At 34.1% G+C, this 20,770-nt stretch overlaps 1 protein-coding gene across 1 annotated transcript; it reads right to left on the bottom strand.

Annotated features, from left to right (window-relative positions):
- Positions 1-8,281: 8,281 nt before the first annotated feature.
- Positions 8,282-18,782, bottom strand: LOC127732238 (uncharacterized). Its single transcript, XM_052241319.1, has 3 exons — positions 18,779-18,782; positions 18,449-18,657; positions 8,282-8,573 (listed from the first exon to the last, which is right to left on the bottom strand). Exons 1-3 carry the CDS (start codon positions 18,780-18,782, stop codon positions 8,313-8,315), a joined length of 474 nt encoding a protein of 157 aa, XP_052097279.1. The 3' UTR covers positions 8,282-8,312.
- Between the last annotated feature and the right edge of the window lie 1,988 nt (positions 18,783-20,770).

Raw genomic sequence — 20,770 nt, 5'->3', positions numbered from 1 at the left:
ACAAGGGGAGATAAATCAATCACAAACTGACAAGGAAAAAAAAAGAAAGTAAGAATGTGAGGATAAATTATTGCGCGGATCGACGGTCGATCGCATTATTCTCAAATAATAAAAAAAAAAAAACTCGCAATAATTCCTGAATTTACAGTAAATCAGAGATGGTCAATTAACGGCCAGCGGCACACACTACATGCATATTCAGGCACTTATAAAAGGTTCTTCGGTAGCCAAGTGGTCATGGTGGTGTAGATGTACTTCATCAGCAAACACTGGCCTGTCAACACAGAGGTTGAGAGTTCGGACCCCGCTCATAGCAAGTGCGTTCGTTTCCTATCTTAATTGGTCGGTGGTTCTCTCTCCGAGTACTCCGACTTTCTCCACCAATAACGAAAGAATGAAAAATATTCGCATAGAAGCTACATTTTTTATATAAACAGAAAAAAATCGAGGCTTGTTACGCTCATCCGTATTAATTGACATGTTCTCTGTAAACTGACCAAACGGAACATTTACGGATATTCAGAAGTTGCTTAGGATACAGTGATTATTTGTATAAAATGCTTTTAAGCTCACCTCATTAGATATTGCTATCGCTTCGCGTCCGTCGTCGTCAGTGGAATGTTTTCAAAAGTATTGCCCTCTAAAACAATTTCTAACAAACTTGGGCTGAATGATTTTTCGGTATTCGTGAACAAAATTTGTGTTGTTTAGTTCTGCGGGGCAGCCCCGTTATTCCGACGCCCCTTTAGTCCGACACCCCATTAGTCCGACACCTCATTTGTCCGACGCCCCAATAGTCCGACACCCCAATAGTCCGACACGGAATAACTGAACAACATTTTATATATTTTTAAATTAAAAGGCCTGGTGACGTGTTCATTTAATATAATAATTGATTGATTCATGTTTAAGTAAATGAATAAATAATCTTTAGTTCAAGAAGATAATCCCATTAGTTAAAACTAATCTTATTCCTGAGAGTCCTCAAAATATGATAATGACATATTCATAAAAAACATAAAATATTATAATGATATATACACAATATACACTTTCATGTAAATATTAATGAAAAAGCATGTGTTTGCTTAACGTCCAGTGGCAAATATTACATGTATGTTCAGGACCAGAACAATTTAACAATAAATACAATAGGTAGGTCCTGTAATAGAGGCCATCCGGGATGAAAAAAGGTCAAGGAAATTTGGACTGCCACTGTACAAAGAGAGTATATTGGATAGGGACATACATTTTGCCTTGCAACAGGATCAGACAACAGGCACTCTCTCTACACGAGGCATCGGATTGAACGTCCTCACTCTGACAGTTGTTGAAAATAATACATCCCGCACAGCCAAACGGACGCCCAACTTTGGCAAGGGTCTACTGCCAGTCGAAAGAAGACCAAAGTGACCATATTTTTATTCCCACTTCACCATTTAGTTCATTTTATATTAAAACTCACTTGGCCTTGTCGATCGAATAATTAAGAACAGGTAATGCAATTTATCAAGGTAGGTTGGCAGACATGTATTAGTGAAAAAGGTGGATATATTTACCCAAACAACATATAGAAGATAGAGACGCGGACCTCATGTCTTGTGTGACTAAACACGAGTATCAATCTAACTGTATTGAACATTTTGTCAAACTAAATATACGTTGTGAAGTTTTATTGAATTACTAACACGAAGATACGCGGATCTGTGTATCTCTTCAACAGCAGAGAATTAAGAAAGTTAAGGCTCCTATTAGGCTTTACTGTCTACACGATTGTGTGTGTGGTGCTTGGTTCAGCCTACAGAATTATTTTGAGAAGAACGTCAGTTTAGTTTGTCTTTATGCAATAATGTTTGTACTTAATTGAAAATTGATTTATTTAAAGTTAATTCCATGAACTCTTAAGACATTGGGAAAACAGGTAAACCTAATAGAACTTCGCTGAACTAGTATACATTTTTTTAAGGGCCGGCAAAAGCCTGCCTCTGTGTGCGGGATTTTCTTGCTGTGTTGAAGACCAATTGGTGGCCTTTGGCTGTTTTCTGCTCTTTGGTCGGATTGTTGTCTCTTTGGCACATTCCCCATTTCCATTCTCAGTTATTTGTAAAGTTTGGTGCCTTCTCCGTAAGGAAGCTGTTTTGAGTATACGAGTTCACAACAACAACAAAAACGTGCTGGTAAATAATAATAAGAAAAACAGGTACATTCCTGTGTCAACGTCACGAGAAGTGGCGTGGGTTGCTAGTGTTATTTTCATATCGCATGTTTGCTTGTGTATTGATCTTACTGAATCATAGGTCATTATGTAGTTTGGTGTATTGCTGTCAAATTTAAGGATTAAATTAATCTAGGTCAAAAAAGCTTGAAATTGCTGTTCGGACTATATTCAGATAGTTCACTTTAATTCTTTTTATAACTTTTTCAAATCAACTTAGATTTTCACCTTACTGTACAGCTACCTTGGTAATATATTAATCGCATCAAAAGACAACCGATACGTTTTGTTTTAAAAGAGACAACAAAGAAAACGAATGAAAATACATACTTAGTATGTACAGAAAAAAAAGCTTTGTTGTTTTATGAATATGCAATTACAAATATTATCGCTTATGTATACAGTACATGCACATGGCTATTTGTACATGATTGTTATTCATTCGATTGTCTAATAGGATTAAAAACAAAATTCAAGTACTCACAAAAGGGTTTTGTGTTCGTACCGGACGACAAAGCTCTAACCAATGTGGTGGTGGTATGACATAAATACTACACATTTAAGTCCTTATGAATGAAATTATACATCCAACTACATTCGTTTGAATTCAATGCCGTACGCTCAACAGAGAGTCATATAGTAAATAATCATGCCACAACCACAGCTCAGCTTAAGGCCTCTTCTGAACATTTGAAGGTCCCCACTATGTATTGGTTACCTAAACTACACAAAAAAAAACTTGGTTACCTAAACTACACAAAAAAAAAACCCGTAAAATATCGTTTGATTTCGGCCTCTAGTATGTGTTCTACTACTAGAAGTTCAGTGCTTTTAACGAGTTCCTTAACTACTATCAAAGAACTGATCATTAATGTTTGTAATAAGGGACCATTTGATTTTTTTTTCACTCTATTCGGTTCTGCTTTTTTATTAGTATATCCTGACTTTTTTTACATAAATTATCATCCTGCCTTTTTTTTTTTGCAAAGTGTCTCATCCTGCCTTTTTTTTAACTCAAAACTCCTGTCCTGCCTTTTTTTTAAATTTCATCCTAGCCCCCCCCCCCCCCCCCCCCCCCCCCCCCCCCCCCACCCCCCTAAAATTAAATTGGTAGCTCCCTAAAACATATGAAAAAAGTGGAATTAACCATTTTTTTAGTGTAAAAAATGTCTTGGATGTTTTAGATAAATCACGTGCATGTGATGGACTTTTTGATTCGGTTGACAGTTTTGACTTTTCCACTCTTTCTACTACACTTCCACACAATGTTATCAATCAAAAGTTTTCCTATTTAATTAAATTGGCGTTCGGTAAATCTAATTGCAAATTTATTTGCTGCTACTCATATAAAGCCTTTTTCTCAAACGAGAAAGGTAAATATGCTTCATATACTTACTGGAGGTGAGATGAGATGATTACAGCCATAAATGTTCTCCTTGTCAACATTTATGTACATTTCGGCAATATAGTTTATCGACAGATTGTAGGTATTCCTATGGGAACCAAGTGTGCCCCTTTAATAGCAGACTTGTTCCTGCACTGTTATGAATCACAATTTATGGCCAAACTCAGTAAAGACCCGTCTAAATTCCATTTAATTGATAAATTCAAAAACACTTACCGTTACCTTGATGGTCTTTTTTCGTTAAATAATCAAGAATTCTCTAAACATACTGCCGAAATTTACCCACAGCAACTTACTTTTAATAAATCAAATATTAACAGCAATAAGTGTCCTTTCCTAGACTATTCCAATTTTACACCAGAAACTCTACACAAACATTTACGACAAAAGGGGGGATTTTTCTTTCCATTTAATTGTTCATTTTCCTTTTTTGGACGGTGATGTTCCTCTGGCATCATCTTATCTCGTTCGTTATGACCGTGTCTGTAGTGACGTTTTGGATTTCAATGAGCGTAATCTATGTATTACTGGTAAATCATTGAGTCAGGGATTTCGGTACCACAAATCATTTAAAACCTTTACTAAATTCTTCCATAGATACAAAGATTTGGTTTGCAAGTTTTGGCTGCACCTGCAAAAAACTTATTTCAGACGGAACAGCACATCTTAAATTTTACGGTGATGTTGTTTACCGAGCCCAATAAATTTATATACGATCCGGGTAAACTTATCAATCCTTTAAATAAACTTATTCTAAAATGTTACCAATTCAACACTGTAATTATATCTTTGAATATTGTTTTTATTGGTATAAATATTGATTTTGTTATCAGACAATCAAAATAATACTAAATAGTTTTGTTATACACATATGCACTTTAACGGTACTACAATCTGTCGATACCTTTATTTTGGTATTGCACAAGGTCACGTTATTCTCTGACTGTTAATGACGTCTTTACACTAAATCCATTGGATGGTGGATGTGTACTGATTGATATTTTAGTCTAAGATCTAGTAATTGATTTTGTTATTAGTTGTTATTGGCTTTGAACTAGCTGTCGGTAACCGTGAGTACTCTCAGATCTGTAATTTATGTCCTTTTTGTTGTTAGGGATGAGGGATGAAAAAATACCCTTCCACGTCCGGTCTGTGTTTATTTTTGATGTATTTCTGCTTTGTATCGATCTGATGAGTTAAGCCCTTTTCAACTGATTTTTAAAATTTGTGCTGTTACACCACTGTCCCACCTTAGGGGATGGTTGAGCGCTCACAAACATGTTTAACCCCGCCACATTCTTTAATTGCCTGTCCCAAGTCAGGAGTCTGTACTTCAGTAGTTGTCGTTGGTTCATAGATATAAGAAGATGCGGTATGAGTTGCAAATGAGACAACTCTCCATCCAACCATGTCTGTTGCATTTGTTTCTCGTTAATTGTTTAGTTATAATTAGACCGTGAGTTTTCTCAATTGAATTTTTTAATATTTTTCCTGTCGGGGCCTTTTATAACCGACTTTACGGTATGGGTTTTTCTCATTATTGAAGGCCGTATGGTTGACTATAATTACTTACATCCACTTTTTTTTAACTTTGGTGGATTGTTGTTTCATTTGCAATCGTACCCCATCTCCTTATTTTTATATTATAAGAAAGAGTAGTTCAAATACCACGTCAACAACGATTCTATGAAGTAGATTTTCTATTATGGCAGTAATTAACCTTTGTCGGACTATTGGGGCGTCGGACTAATGGGGTGTCGGACCAATGGGGTGTCGGACTAATGGGGCGTCGGAATATCGGGGCGACCCCAGTTTTGCCAATCAGCCAATATGGCCGCCATGGTTTAAATAGAACTTTTTTTATAGTTTGTTTTTATGTTGTTCTTTTACGCTACTGTCCCAGGTTAGGGGAGGGTTGGCGCTTTCAAACTAGTTTAACCCCGCCACATTCTATATGTGCCTGTCCCAAGTCAGGAGCCTGTAATTCAGTGGTTGTCGAATTTTGCTGTATATATTATATTTGTTTTTCGTTCATTATTTTGTACATAAATCAGGCCGTTAGTTTTCTCGATTGAATTGTTTTCCATTTATCATTTCGAGGCCTTTCATAGCTGACACTATGCGGTATGGGTTTTGCTCATTGCTGAATACCGCACGGTGACCTATAGCTGTTAAATTCTCTGTCAGTTAGTCTCTGGTGGAGAGTTGTCTCATTGGCATTTAAACCACACCTTCTTATTTGTATATGCATTGCAGTTATTTTTCATTAACTCATTTGTAAAATAAAATCACTATTTTGATAAGTCGAAGTTTAAAAATATAAATTTAAAAGCAAGTTAACGTGGATATGAAGAAAAGCTTTCGGAAGACAAGCAAATAGCCATTGTAAATCTTAGTGACAAAACATTCAAGTTTAATTTGACTTTGCCTATGTAAATTATTTGAATATCAAAAATTGAATAAAAATTAAATTCAATGTTGAAAAATTAAAATTTTTCCAATAAAATCTGGGTCATTATAATTTGTGATTTTGTCGTTTATAAATTATTTCTGATTAGACTATTTGCTTACAGTCGGTTTCGCTATTCTTATTTGTTGAAAACTACGTAAATGCATTATGCATAAATATTAGATAATTAATGACAGGGTAAACAAAGGGTTCTGGGTGCAAATTTATATTATAACAAATTGAGTTGTCTCTCTTTGAATATAGTTAGTATGCAGCAGGTGCTTCACGAATGTTGTTGGTGCATGTTGTTTGTTTCACATACATTTTTGGGCAAAGTCCAGTGCGACTTTTAACATTTTAAGCGTGAGTGAGGTCCCCATTTCTGCCCTTTCGTGCAATATGTGTATAGAATTGTTTTTGTGTATTATAGACCAAAAAAATCGCCCTGACAACAAATTAGACAAACCTTTTCTATAGTATAAAGCCATAAGCAGATTTTAAATGCTGTTAGTTTGTTTCTCGTGCTGTGTGGAGGCCGTCGAAAGTTTCCTCGTGCTTGACATGTATGCTCCTCTGTATTTTTAAAGTTATGGTTTATTTATTCTTGGGATAACTTCTCTTATGTGTGCCACATCATTCTCTCAAGTTTAGGCCAGTTTGTATACTAAAATTTTAATACGACGCACACCATCATTCTATTCTAGGTCCTCATTCCTACCCACGTTAAATTTTTCACTTCAAAACATTTTATGGAATCGGGATCAAAATACCTGCATTTATACATCAGACCCTACTGCACTGGTTACCGGAATTTTGGATACACCAAACCAGGAAATTTATATCTAAGAAACAGGCTATATGTACCCTCAATTTTAGAATTCATTCATACATTTTTGTATTGTTCAAAATTATCAGTAAATTGTGTGTTCTACAAGGATCACCAGTACTTCAACTTTCATCTGATACCTTAATTACTAAAATATATGCTACATAGTTTAAGATTTACCTTTATCCGTAGGAACTATTTTGTTTTAAATATGTACTACTTTCCAGTATGTTCTTTACTGACCGGGCCCGATTAGGTGGTGTTACATCTTACAAAGTCTATCCAAATTATTTTTGCAAAGAACTCCGCTCAAGCCGGTGCTAGGGGCCGTCTTGAACTTGCAGTGAGGTGATAGTTTGCTTTGCTCCGTGTTGAAGGCCTCACTGTGACTTTGAGATGAAGAACAGCAATAAAAGCGCTGTTCCTTAGCTTTTAGTGTGTGTTTGTTTGTTTGTTTTTTTTTTTTGTGCATTAACTGATTTTGTGTCATGGATGGATACTCCATATCCTTTGTTTTTCTATTTTTCTATTAATTAGTTAGAATAAACATTTGTCTTCGCAAATATAACTTGAAACACAGGCACTTGGTGAATAGACCTCTTTTCCATATTTGTTTTAGCGATTTAATTTTTGTGTATATTCTTATATAATTTTCTTTATAAGATATCTAGTAAATTATATTAGATATCTTATAAACTATATAAGATATCTTATAAACTATATAAGATATCTTATATAAAAAAATATTTATAAGATATCTCATATACTTTATAAGATATCTTATAAACTTAAGAAGATATCTTATAAACTATATGAGATATCTTATATAATATATAAGATATCTCATATAATATATAATATATCTTATAAAAATTAAATTATATAAGATATCTTATATATTAAATGAGATATCTTATATATTTTATAAGATATCTTATACATTAAATGAGATATCTTATATATTTTATAAGATATCTTATATATTATATGAGATATCTTGAAATTCGAATAAATAATAAAACGGCTTGCCATAGATTTACCTTTTCGGTAATGTTGGTGGTTTTACGAACAATCACTCAGCTATCAAGAAATAACAATGTTTCCCATCTTAGTAGCTATAACTTCGTCAAGTCTCAAGAATCAAATAGGAGTAGAAAAGAATACAATATACTTTATTTTCAAAGCAAAATTTATGTTAATTATGAAATGTTGTACACTGTATGTGTTTATTTGGCGAACTTGTTGAGGGATGAACCAAGATTAGAAGAAAGAGAGAGAGCCATGCTATGCAGATGCTCGAGAGATTTATATGGTCTCTTTGAACATTCTAAAGGGCATAGATTTGAATCAATTTTGGCTGGTACATTTTATTATTGAGTGTTATATGGACGGACTAATGACATGAAATAAAAACATATTACAATACAAAATCGTTAATATATTCATCAAGCATGAAGTCGATGTCTTTGAGAGCTTCAACGGCAAGTGGAAGTACGCACACAAGTCCACGGAATAATGACTGCTCCCGAGGAAGTATCTTTCTTGCCCAGACGGGATGAATCACAATTTTGAGCGGAGCTTCCGGTTTCATTAATTCTTGTCCATTATTAATTTTCTTGCGTATGTCTTTTTTTATTTGTTTTTGTTTTTCGCTTTCACAAATGGAATGAATTTGAAGCAATGGTACATATTATTGTGTAAATGCTTCTGTGAACGTGGTTTCCAACTGATTCCATTTTCGGAAAATGACATCTGTAACAAACATAAACTTTTAGCTACCTCTTTACAAGCAGAACCAAATACAATGAAAGTTCCAACTATATACTGGCTTCCGAAGCTGCACAAAACTCCTTACAAATATAGATTTATTTCGTCTTCAAGCCATTGTTCCACTACTAAACTATCTATTCTACTTACTAGTACATTTGGTACAATCGAAAACCTGGTAATAAATTGTTCAAAGAAGGCCTTTGAAAATAGTGGAATTAATTACTTTTGGAGTGTCAAAACTTCGTTGGAAGTACTGATAAATTGCATGCTTATATTGGTGATTTTGAATCTGTTCAAAGTTTTGATTTTTCAACCCTATATACCACTTTGCCTCATAATCTTATTATAAAAGATTCACACACCTAATTAAATGGGCATTTAAAAAGTCGGAATGCGAATATATATGTTCGAACTCTTTAAGGACATTTTTTAGTAACAACAAACAAAAGAACTATGTCAATTGGACCTGCTTTGATACTATAACTGCCCTTGAATTTTTACTAGATAACATTTTTGTTCGCTATGGAGATTCCGTATATCGTCAGGTTAGTTATCGGAATTCCCATGGGAACTAACTGTGCACCACTTATTGCGGACCTGTTTCTTTATTGTTATGAGTTACAATTCATGACTAAAATCAGCAAAGACCCATCGAAACAAGATCTGATTCAAAAATTTAATAACACTTTTAGATATTTAGATGATATGTTGGCTCTCAATAATGACGACTTCAGTATGTACACTAAAGAGATTTATCCTGCGGAATTGACTTTAATTAAAGCTAATACTAACAATGAACACTTCCCTTTCCTGGATCTTGATATCTATATCTTTAACGGGAAGCTTAATACCAAAATTTATGATAAAAGAGATGATTTTTCATTTCCTATTGTTAATTATCAATTTTTAGATGGCGACGTTCCCTTGTCACCATCTTATGGTGTTTATATATCTCAACTTGTTCGATTCGCTCGTGTATGTAACAAAGTATTTGATTTCAACGAAAAAAATCTCTGTATTACTGAAAAATTATCACACCAGGGTTTTCAATATCACAAACTAGTCAAAACATTTACTAAATTTGATCATCGGTACAAGGACATCATTCGTAAATATAAATCAACATGCAGACATCTTATACGTTCAGGTATCTCACATCCAATATTTTATGGTAATATTCTTTACAAAGCACAAAAATGTCGGCATTCACCTCAAAAGCTAACCAAACCTTTAAACAGACTTATTCGGAAGGGATATAGTTACGATACTGTTGTCAGGTCATTAAGGATTGCATATTTTGGTTTTAATATTGATTCACTCATAGTGTCTTTGCATCGGAAATAAACACATTTATTCTAAAACCAGTTGTTGGCATGATACGGGTTATGTTCTTTTCATATATTTTATGATGGTATGATACTAAACCCCTAACGGGAGGGATTGTTATGGAACGCCAAAACTGTCTTGTTATGCCCATTGTCATTATATGATGTGCATTTACCTTTATATGATGTGCACTTGTCATTATATTGTGTGCAAACACCTTTATATGGTGTCCAGTTGACATTATATGATGTGCAAATATCCTTATATGATGTGCAAATATCCTTATATGGTGTGCAAACATCCTTATATGATGTGCAAATATACTTATATGATGTGCAACAGTTACTGTACTTATATGATGTGCAAATATACTTATATGGTGTGAAAATGTACTTATATGATGTGCAAATGTACTTATATGATGTGCAAATATACTTATATGATGTGCAAATGTACTTATATGATGTGCAAAGATCCTTATATGATGTGCAAATGTACTGATATGATGTGCAAACATACTTATATTATGTGCAAATATCCTTATATGATGTGCATTTTCCCTTATATTATGTGCAAACATCTTTATATGATGTGCTTGTGTCATTATATTATGTGCATGTAACATTATATGATGTGGTTCGGATTACTTCATTATATGATGTCAAAACGTACTTATATGATGTGCTTTCATCGTTGTTATGGTCAATGAACATGATTACGATTAGAATGATTACTGTCTACGTCATAACTGATTCCGATCTGCTTCTCCGGAATTACTTTAAACCCGGCTCAAATCTGTAACTAATGTGTGGAAAATGGAAGAGATAAGCCTTGGCACGTTGGTATATCGTTTTAAAGATGAACAAATCACATCTGATATTGTTGGAAAATTGTCAATATATGAATTGCAAAGTTTAAAATTAATTAACGGGTCTACAATAATGAACCTAGTGATACGGTTTAAGTTATTAAATTATGAGTCCTATACTGTGCACTGAGAACCTGGAGTTCAAATAATTGATCTACCAGAGGATATTCTGCATTTTTTTTTTGAAAGCCAGTTTACTGTTTCTGATCTAGCAGGTCCAGCCTCGTATCAGCTTCCGAAAGTGCAATTTATAGAAAAATGAGACAGTGCAATTTAATAAAAGTCAACGTTTCAAACATTTCGGAGGGAGATTTAGATCCATTTATACAGGAGCTAGTTGACGAATTTCCCTGCTATGGCGAAAATATGATAAAAACAAATTTTATTGCAAAAGACAGCTATACCGATATATACTAGTGTTCCCTCTTTTTGAATTGCCGCTTTATCTTAATTCATTTCCTATACCAATTAAATCACAGTCATTTAAAAAAGTATTTCAAAACAAAAGCTATAAAATTTTCTACTCATGCATAAATATACTGGTATGGATGATTGATTGAATGATTGATTTGTGTTTAACGCCACTTTCAGCACTGTCGTGCTATTTCGTGGCGGTCAGTTTTTATTGGCGGGGGAGGAAGCCGGAGAGAACCACCGACCTTTGGTAGAAAAACTTACAAATCTTGTCAATTAAGTTTGGAGTCGAGCGTACCTGTCACGTGCGGAATTCGAACTCACAACTTAAATGTGGACAGGCAAGTGATACAGTTATTCGACTACTTAGACCACGCGACCACCTCGGCTCCCTCGGTATAGATGAAAAGAGATATGGAAAAAAAAAGAAATTAAATTGTTTTGTATTCTGTGACTTTTCTAAAGCTTTTGACATAGTTTGGCACAGATGCCTTATATTTATACTAAAAGCTTATGGTTTTTACGGAAGCTTATTATATTTGGTTGAAAATTATCTACATGATAGAAAACAGAGAGTAGTATTGCATATTTCGACTTCTTCCTTCTGTGATGTCTTAGCTGGTGTTCCTCAGGGATGACTTCTGGGCCCTCTTCTCTTTGTCTTTGTCTATATTAATGATATTGCTGCTAAGCTTACATCACTATGTCGGCTATTTGATGATGGCACATCATCAAGTTATTCTGGTAACGACGGAGAACAGATTAGATCAGTTGTCGATCGCGACCTGAAAGAGCTGGGTGTTTGGTCTACTAAATGGCTTATGTCATTTAACCTTGATAAAACCGAAATTATGATTTTCTCAAATATTGAGTTTCCAGACCTCAGTTTTTCGTTAAATGACGACGACGAGGGGGGTTAACGACCTTGACTACCCATGAAGTTCTTGCAAGGTCGGTTACTGAAATGGTAAAAATATCCCTTTATGAGATGTAATTCTTTAGATGGTAAAAATATCCCTTAAAGTACATCTGAAAAGCACCGGGGAGATAATTTCAGTAGTGACGCAAAATGGAACAATCAAATGGAAAGTATAATTACAAGTGTATAGAAACACTTAAATGTTTTGCGTAAACTTAAATATCGACTATCTCGACTATGACGTTTTTACACTAAATTCATTGGATGTTGGATGTGCTAATTGATAATTTAGCTTTTTTCAACTGATTTTTTATAGTTTGTTCTTATATTGTACTGTTACACCACTGTCCAGGTTAGGGGGAAGGTTGGGCGCCCGCTAACATGTTTAACCACGCCACATTCTGTATGTGCCTGTCCAAAGTCAGGAGCCTGTAATGCAGTGGTTGTCGTTTGTTGCTGTGTTACATATTTGTTTTTCGTTTATTATTTTGTACATAAATTAGGCCGTTAGTTTTCTCGCTTGAATTGTTTTACATTTGTCATTTCGGGGCCTTTTATAACTGACTATGCGGTATGGGCTTTGCTCATTGTTGAAGGCCGTACGGTGACCTATAGTTGTTAAATTCTGTGTTATTTGGTCTCCTGTGAAGAGTTGTCTCATTGGTAATCAAACCATTCTTTTTTATATCTCGAAGCAATTTAGATAAACTTTACCTAGTTTTTATTCGACCCATTTTTTGAATATGCCACGGAAGTGTGGGATAGTTGTGGAATATACTATTCACATAAATTAGAAAATTTGCCATTAAAGGCCGCAAGAATTGTAACTGGTCTACCAATTATCACTAAAACTGAAACCTTATACTCTAAGGTTGGCTGGGAATCTCTTTTTGAAAAAGAAGAAGAAGAAAATAGCATATGTTTTATAATGTGAACCGAAAACATGCATCAGAATACTTATGTAATCTTGTACCTCCATGTGTACAAAGTACAACCAACAATTCGTTGCGAAATGATCATGATATTATTGTTCCATTTTGTAGACTTTCCCTTATTACTGAATCGTTGATTCCCTCCACAATAAGTGAGTGAAATAAACTTGATCCAAAAAATTTGCAGCGTCAACTCTATAAATAAATACAATAATAATATAATGAGCATACATGTAAAGCAAACAGTTAATATAGAATTTTGGAAAGCCAATAAGATTATTGAGTCAGGTTTTTCTACTTCTTCGTTTTTCAAAAATACACCTCATGTAGAAAAACCTTACTCAATAATCTTATTGGCTTTCCAAAAATTCTAAAGACTGTTTGCTTTACATGCATGCTCATTATATTATTATTGTATTTATTTATATTGTATTATGGAGAAGACTTCATAAGTATGATTTACTTATGTCTAATCCATTTTGCTCCAATTAAGCAAATAAAATACGTTTACTAAAAGCAGATATGGTATGAAATTAAACTCGGTGCATTGCAACTGTAAACAGGGCTAAGGCTAATTTTCTTTTTTTTTCGGGGGGGGGGGGGGGGGGGGGTTGTTTGACTCCAAATTTCTTGAAAAATACATTATTTGTTTAAGAAGGGAAGCAAACAAAATAGTTTGTTTCCATTGACAATGACTTTCCTATTTAGAGGTAGTTTCTTCTATAAGCAGTTGATACACAAATTTCAAGTACAAAAAAATGTGTATTCATTTTTTGTAAATTTTGCATTGCTGATTATTTAAAATAGCTGTTCAAGTTTCTCTTTATATATAACTTTTCTCGAGATATTATATAAAAAGACGCAAATATGGACAAAAATCGGACATTGGAAGGGTAATAACTCCTGTAAGGCACCGGACATTTGTAACCTAAAAGAGGGGATAGGGGAAAAATGGAAAGGGTATCAAATTTTTTATACGAACGCAAACATTTGCGGCCGAATGTCGTCGTCGTCGTCGTCGTCCAATACATTTGGTTTCCAGACAATAACTTGCGTATAAGTGTATGGATTTCTATCAAAATTGTTCCACAAGGTTCCATACCAACAATGAAGTTTGGGATTGATTTTGGGAGTTATGGCCCAACTGTTTAGGAATTAGGGACCAAAAAGGGGCCGACACAATACTTTTCTAATACTTTGTATAATTGCATATTCTTGACCAATTTCAATGGTGTTTAATTCAAAGTCTTGATTCTTGCGGTTCTTACATAATTATGTTAAATCTAACCTTGTAGTTAGATTTTGGATATTGGACCACAATAGGTAAATGTCCAATTTCAAAATTTAAAAATCTTTGACCACATTCATTCTGTGTCAGAAACCTATGCTATGTCAAATATCTAATCACAATCCAAATTCAGAGCTGTATCAAGCTTGAATGGTGTGTCCATACTTGCCCATACTGTTCGGGGTTCAACCTCTGCGGTCGTATCAAGCTGCACCACAAATTGAATGAAGGTGTGGTAAATATCAATGAGACCATAACCGGCATATCCAAAGATATTTTTTTGAAGTCACAAACAACTTCCACACTTGAAGTTATAGATCCACTACTGATGCAATATTCTATACTTATAATAGAAAAAGAAATTGTATTCATTATTTTGTTATAACGAAGTATTGAGAAATGCATGGAAGTGTGGGGTTTGAAATTTTTATATCTTTCGAGGGGACTTGAAAGAATTAGAGTAATTCTGATGTTTCCCCCCACCCCCAATGAAAAAAATACCAGTTCCTCGGCAGTTGATTTATAATTTCAGTAATGTGTAATTATTTATTTTTAAATCTATTTTTGCCTACCATTTTGCCAAGAAGGTTTCTCTTTAAATAAGTTATCAAGATAATAGGCAACAAAATAACAAAACTCATAAGAGCCCAAACTGCCCAAATGGGACCTTTCCTATAGAGCATATTCAGACTGTTTTCATAACACCCCCCTTTTTTTAAAACCTATTGTAGTTTTCAAGATAAACGCAAGACAAAACTGCCGTCCGTTGCAAACTGAATCTCCCCGAACTGACCCGTTATCGAGATATATAAAAAAGGGTTCACAATTATGGTATGCTTGGAGGGACAAATATATACAAAACATTATTTTTTACTTGTATAAAATGTGTTAAAAATCATATTAAGATACTCGCGTGGTCATCCAAAATCAATATGAAAAAGCTAGGGCTAGCTATTTGGACATTGCGGTAGCACCCCCGCCTTCAACCCACCACCCTCTAAAAAATATATGAACGGTAGGTACCTAAGTCCTTTTAATACTTCGGTGCCTTGAGTCGGGAAGTTTGTAAAAGCAGCTTCCCGTGAAATTTAAGTCCCAAAGACCTGGATGTTTGTTGAATCTGTAATAAAAATGTGAGCGAACGAAATGAAGTAAACTGTTCGCAAATGTAATGATTTTTACGTCCGAATTTAAATGCAAATGTAATGCATCGAGTTGAAGTTCATCACATTTCTCCTTTCATCCATCCCGGTATAATTATGCATGCATAGAAATGTTTATAGCTTATAATATAAAATACTGTTAAAAACGACTGATTTAATTGGTAAAGCAATACAGCTGAAGTTCTTTTATTTCAGTTTTGCCACAGCAGGGATATTTTTCGACTAGCTATTTTTTTGTAAAATTGGACTGTGTAATTATTTTCTATGAATTGATTGCACTGTCTCATTTTTTCTATAACTTGCATTTTCGGAAGCTGATACGAGGCTGAAGCTGCTAGATCAGAAACAGTAAACTGTCATTAAAAAAAAACGCAGAATATTCTCTTGTAGATTTAATACTTAAACAGGTACAGTCAAGGACCCATAATATCAATCTAACTAAAATTCATATCTATATAAACTCGCGTGCTCGTACACATATGAGTATAACGAAATCAGAGAACTATATTGCCATAAAATAATCACTGTAGCCGTATGTCAATTATTTTATAGACCCATCGATAAAACCTAAACTTTTCATGTTTTGACAATTTTCCAACAATATCAGATGTGATTTTTTCATCCTTAAAACGAGGAAGCAACGTGCCAAGGTTTATCACTTTTAAAATCTCATCCATTTTCCAAACGATAGTAACAGATTTGAGTCGTAATTCCGGAGAAGCAGATCGGAATCAGTTATGACGTAGAGGGTAATCGTTCTAATCGTGATCATGTTTATTGACCATAACAACGATGAAAGCACATCATATAAGTACGTTTTGACATCATATAATGAAGTTATCCGAACCACATCATATAATGTTACATGCACATGACACAATCACATCATATAAAGATGTTTGCACATAATATAAGGGAAAATGCACATCATATAAGGATATTTGCACATAATATAAGGATATTTGCACATCATATAAGTACATTTGCACATCATATAAATACATTTGCACATCATATAAGTATAGTTGCACATCATATAAGTACATTTGTACATCATATAAGTACATTTGCACATCATATAAGTATATTTGCACATCATCTAAGGATCTTTACACATCATATAAGGATCTTTGCACATCATATAAGTATATTTGCACATCATATAAGTATGTTTGCACATCATATAAGTATATTTGCACATCATATAATGTCAACTGGACACCACATAAAGGTGTTTGCACATCATATAATGACAAGGGCACATCATATAAAGGTAAACCGGCATAATAAGACAATTTTGGCGTTCCATAGATTGTACCTGATTTTCATATGATGAAGACATAATGTTTCAAAATCAGTTTGATTGAGGTCTGGAGCTGGCATGTCAGTAACTGCTAGTAGTCCTTTTTTAATTTATGTACATCATTGTCATTTTGCTTAGTTTCTTTTGTTACCTATTCTGACATCGGACACGGACTTCGTTTAAACTGAGTTTTACTGTGCGTATTGCTATGTGTTTCTTTATTCAACATTGGCTAGAGGTATAGGGGGAGGGTTGAGATCTCACAAAACATGTTTAACCCCGTCACATTTTTGCGCCTGTCCCAAGTCAGGAGCCTCTGGCCTTTGTTAGTCTTGTATGTTTTTTTTAATTTTAGTCCTTTATATGTTTTGGAGTTTAGTGTGACGTCCATTTTCACTGAACCAGTACACAATTTTATTTAGGGGCCAGCTGAGGACCACCACCCGGGTGCGGGATTTTCTCGCTGCGTTGAAGACCCATTGATGGCCTTCGGCTGTTATCTGCTCTTTGGTCGAGTTGTTGTCTCTTTGACATATTCCCCATTTCCATTCTCAATTTTATTGGTAACTTCCCTAACATGTCTATGAACTGGTCAATAATTTTGGTGTTTTTGACACTTGATGTTCCTTTGGCCATTTTGTAATTTGGTTCGAACTATAGTATAGTTTTTAATTCGAGTACACCTTGTGGTAATATCTGTTTCATGGTAAGAGCAAATTCTCCTAACGATATATCTTCTTCAGTATCCTTCAAGGATTGCACATTATCGGTGAAACTTTTTTGTTGTTGTCAATCTGAGCATCATTTTCTTGTCTACTTCTGGAAATATAACAGTACAGATTAATATATATAAAAAAGAAGATGTGGTATGATTGAGAAAACTCTTCACAAGAGACTAAATGACACAGAAATTAACATCTATAGGTCACCGTACGGCCTTCAATTATGAGCATAGCCCATACCGCATAGTCAACTATAAAAGGCCCCGAAACGAAAAATGTAAATCAATTTAACCGAGATGACTAACGACCTAAAATGTACAAAATAATGAACGAAAAACAAATATGTAACACAGCAACAAACGACAATGCATGTTTTAAATATCAATAACATGTACACAAAAGCTTTCAGACAAAAAAAAAATAAATTGATTTATTCAGATGAAAGGATACATCTAACGTACACCTCAAATATAACAGACGTGTCTTATATAATATCTATATAGCTTATTACAATGAAATACGCATTCACCTTGACCCTTCATTTATGTGACATTGCGGTTAATTGTGGTTTGTGTTTCGCTTCTTGAGAACTATTGTACCTACTATGGTCAAAATCGGAATGAGTCTAAATTGTGAACACGAATTCGCCACACTGCGTTTCAAATAAATGCCCCAATGGAACAAAGCATACAATCACCATAACTCTTGGTATGGGAAATTCAACATTTATTTATCAACTGTATCAATATATATTCAACGGAATCTTTAAACGTGGTATCCATATTCCTACCTCGACAATCGGTCACAGTAAGATAATTACCTCTATTTTATATTTCCAGTCTTTTCATTTTTCTACTTAACAGTTCGTTTGTACAGTTTTTGTATTCAGATTCCAAGATTTTAGATCTGAGTACAATCTTGGTTGTTTTTAGCTTCTTTAATACCGTGCTATTGACGATAACGTCCTGGAAAGTCATACTCAGTTTCCCTCTCTGGTGCAGAACCCAGAGCGAGTCTAATGCTCCCATATCATCAAATCCTACAGCTAAAACTATTCCTGAAAATGTAAGAAGTTGATAATAAAAAGTTTGTTAACTTGCTGGATGTAGATTTTTACATCGAGTTTAAAAGTACCCTTGAAAGTTTGTCTCATAGAAATCCACGTGACTACATTTTACCCATTACCACTCATTTTCAATATGGGTGAATTATTTTATTTGCTATTGACAGATTTTCTAGCAAACCACGTCAAACCAAGCCGTCGCTAGAACGCGTGTCTATCAATTACGCGGAGAAGGAAAACTCCTTCAAACTTATAAGGCACTGGTTACGATTACCAGCAAAAAATAACAATAAGAAATAATTATTGTTACTTCCAAGACTAATTGCTATTCTTGAAACAAACACGCTGGTCATTGATTTTACAACGCATTTGACAATGCCATTGAAAATGAAAAATTTGGAGATGTGGTATGATTGCCAATGAGACAACTATCCACCAAAATTAATAGCCATATCCATACCTTATAGTCGGCTATAACAGACCCTGACATGAAAAATAATTATTATAAAACAATTCAATTGAGAAACTTACGGCCTAATTTATAACAAAACAATTTACGAAAATAATATGACATACATGATGTTTGTCTCACTCTGATAAGTGCTACGTGCCTATCACTCATTTTCAACATTTAGCGAAAGCGGTGTATGCTTAATGTTTTTGCTTTCGTTGGTGTGAGTGGATTTTTGCAAGATTTTCAACAACCCCATAAGACTGCTTGAATCTTAAAAAATGATAACACGATAACAACATCCAAGCTGCATTATTTCCTGCGTATTTTTTTAAATTATTTTCGTTTAAATGATCCAAGACCGACGGTTTCGCCCGTTAACTGGTACAAGAAATCAAAACAAAAACAGGAAGTATTCTGAAAGTTGTTTTACAATTATTTCCAAATAAGAATCATTCTAGTATTCCATAGTTTCAATCACATTTATTCTTTGTTTTCAATCTCTGATGGAAAATACAGATTTGATACTGTTTAATGGGTAAAATCGACAATTTAGCTCTGTTTATTTTGGTGTTGGGCACTAATGAAGTGATTTGATTCAGATGTTGATAACTATTTAGTTTTAATGAGGGTCTGGATTGGAATCCTTCTTTTCTGTATTCCCTAACTGTTTATGCAATTTTTCTATATTCTTCATACTTTTTGCCCATTATTCTCTATTCTCTATATTTCAGAACTACATTATTCTTTATTCTTTATTTTTAGGTCCATTTTTCTCTATTCTTTATGTTGTTTGCTTATTATTCTCTATTCTGATAGCCCCTTCCACCCTCATTAATTGTCACCATGCATCGAGGGAGGGCCTTTGAAAGGGTTATAAAAAGAAGAAATTGAATTATTTTCCCATTTAATGCCTTCAATTAATGCTTATTTTGCTAACGAATGTGTCTGTATTGAGTTTCTATGAAGAGACATTAATTAATAGAACAAATATTGACCATGCATCATTAAAATGGGATTGCTCATAATTCTGAAGGCTTTTTTCCCCCAGATTCGACTAAATTCTCACATACTTTATGCTTCTCAATCAGGCACGGGTCCAGCCATTTTGAAAAGGGGGGTTATAATCCCCTGAATATCACTAAACGTTCACATAGATACAAAAATCGAAAAAGGGGGGTTCCGCCAGTAGTAGTATAATAGGGATAAGCAGCCAGTAGAGCAGGTAGAGCAGTAGAGCACTGAGTTTGATGACAAGGGTATGTTTGAGATGACGTCCATTTTGTTTCCACGTTACAGAATTTTGGGTTGTTACCCACATTTGCCTTGCTTGGCTAAATTGGTATTTGGCTAGAGTCAGTTAATACGAGAGAAAGTTGGTTGGTGACAAGGGTATGAGGGTGGCATCCATTTTGTCTCCATGACACAAACTACAGAAACTTGAGAAGAGATTAAACAAAGATTGAAGAACATAATTTATTTTTGATATCAAAAACTTATTTACATTATGTATACAGCACATTTAAAGTAGATCACCATTATATTGCAAAAACTGATTGAGTATTTTAACATGTAGTAAAAAAAATATTACAATATATATATAAAGTATATAAAAAACTTATATTAAAACCGGTATTTGAGCATACAAACCTGAGT

Source organism: Mytilus californianus, unplaced genomic scaffold, assembly GCF_021869535.1.
Source record: "Mytilus californianus isolate M0D057914Y unplaced genomic scaffold, xbMytCali1.0.p SCAF_22, whole genome shotgun sequence".
Lineage (NCBI taxonomy): Eukaryota > Metazoa > Mollusca > Bivalvia > Mytilida > Mytilidae > Mytilus > Mytilus californianus.
This window is presented reverse-complemented; position numbering and strand designations above follow the sequence as displayed.

Bases quoted from the DNA above. Each gene is read 5' to 3' on its own strand.
- LOC127732238 (XM_052241319.1), bottom strand. The intron at 8,574-18,448 runs ATGAAAAGACTG...TATGTACCATTG, and splicing joins ACGAACTGTTAAGTAGAAAA to CTTCAAATTCATTCCATTTG.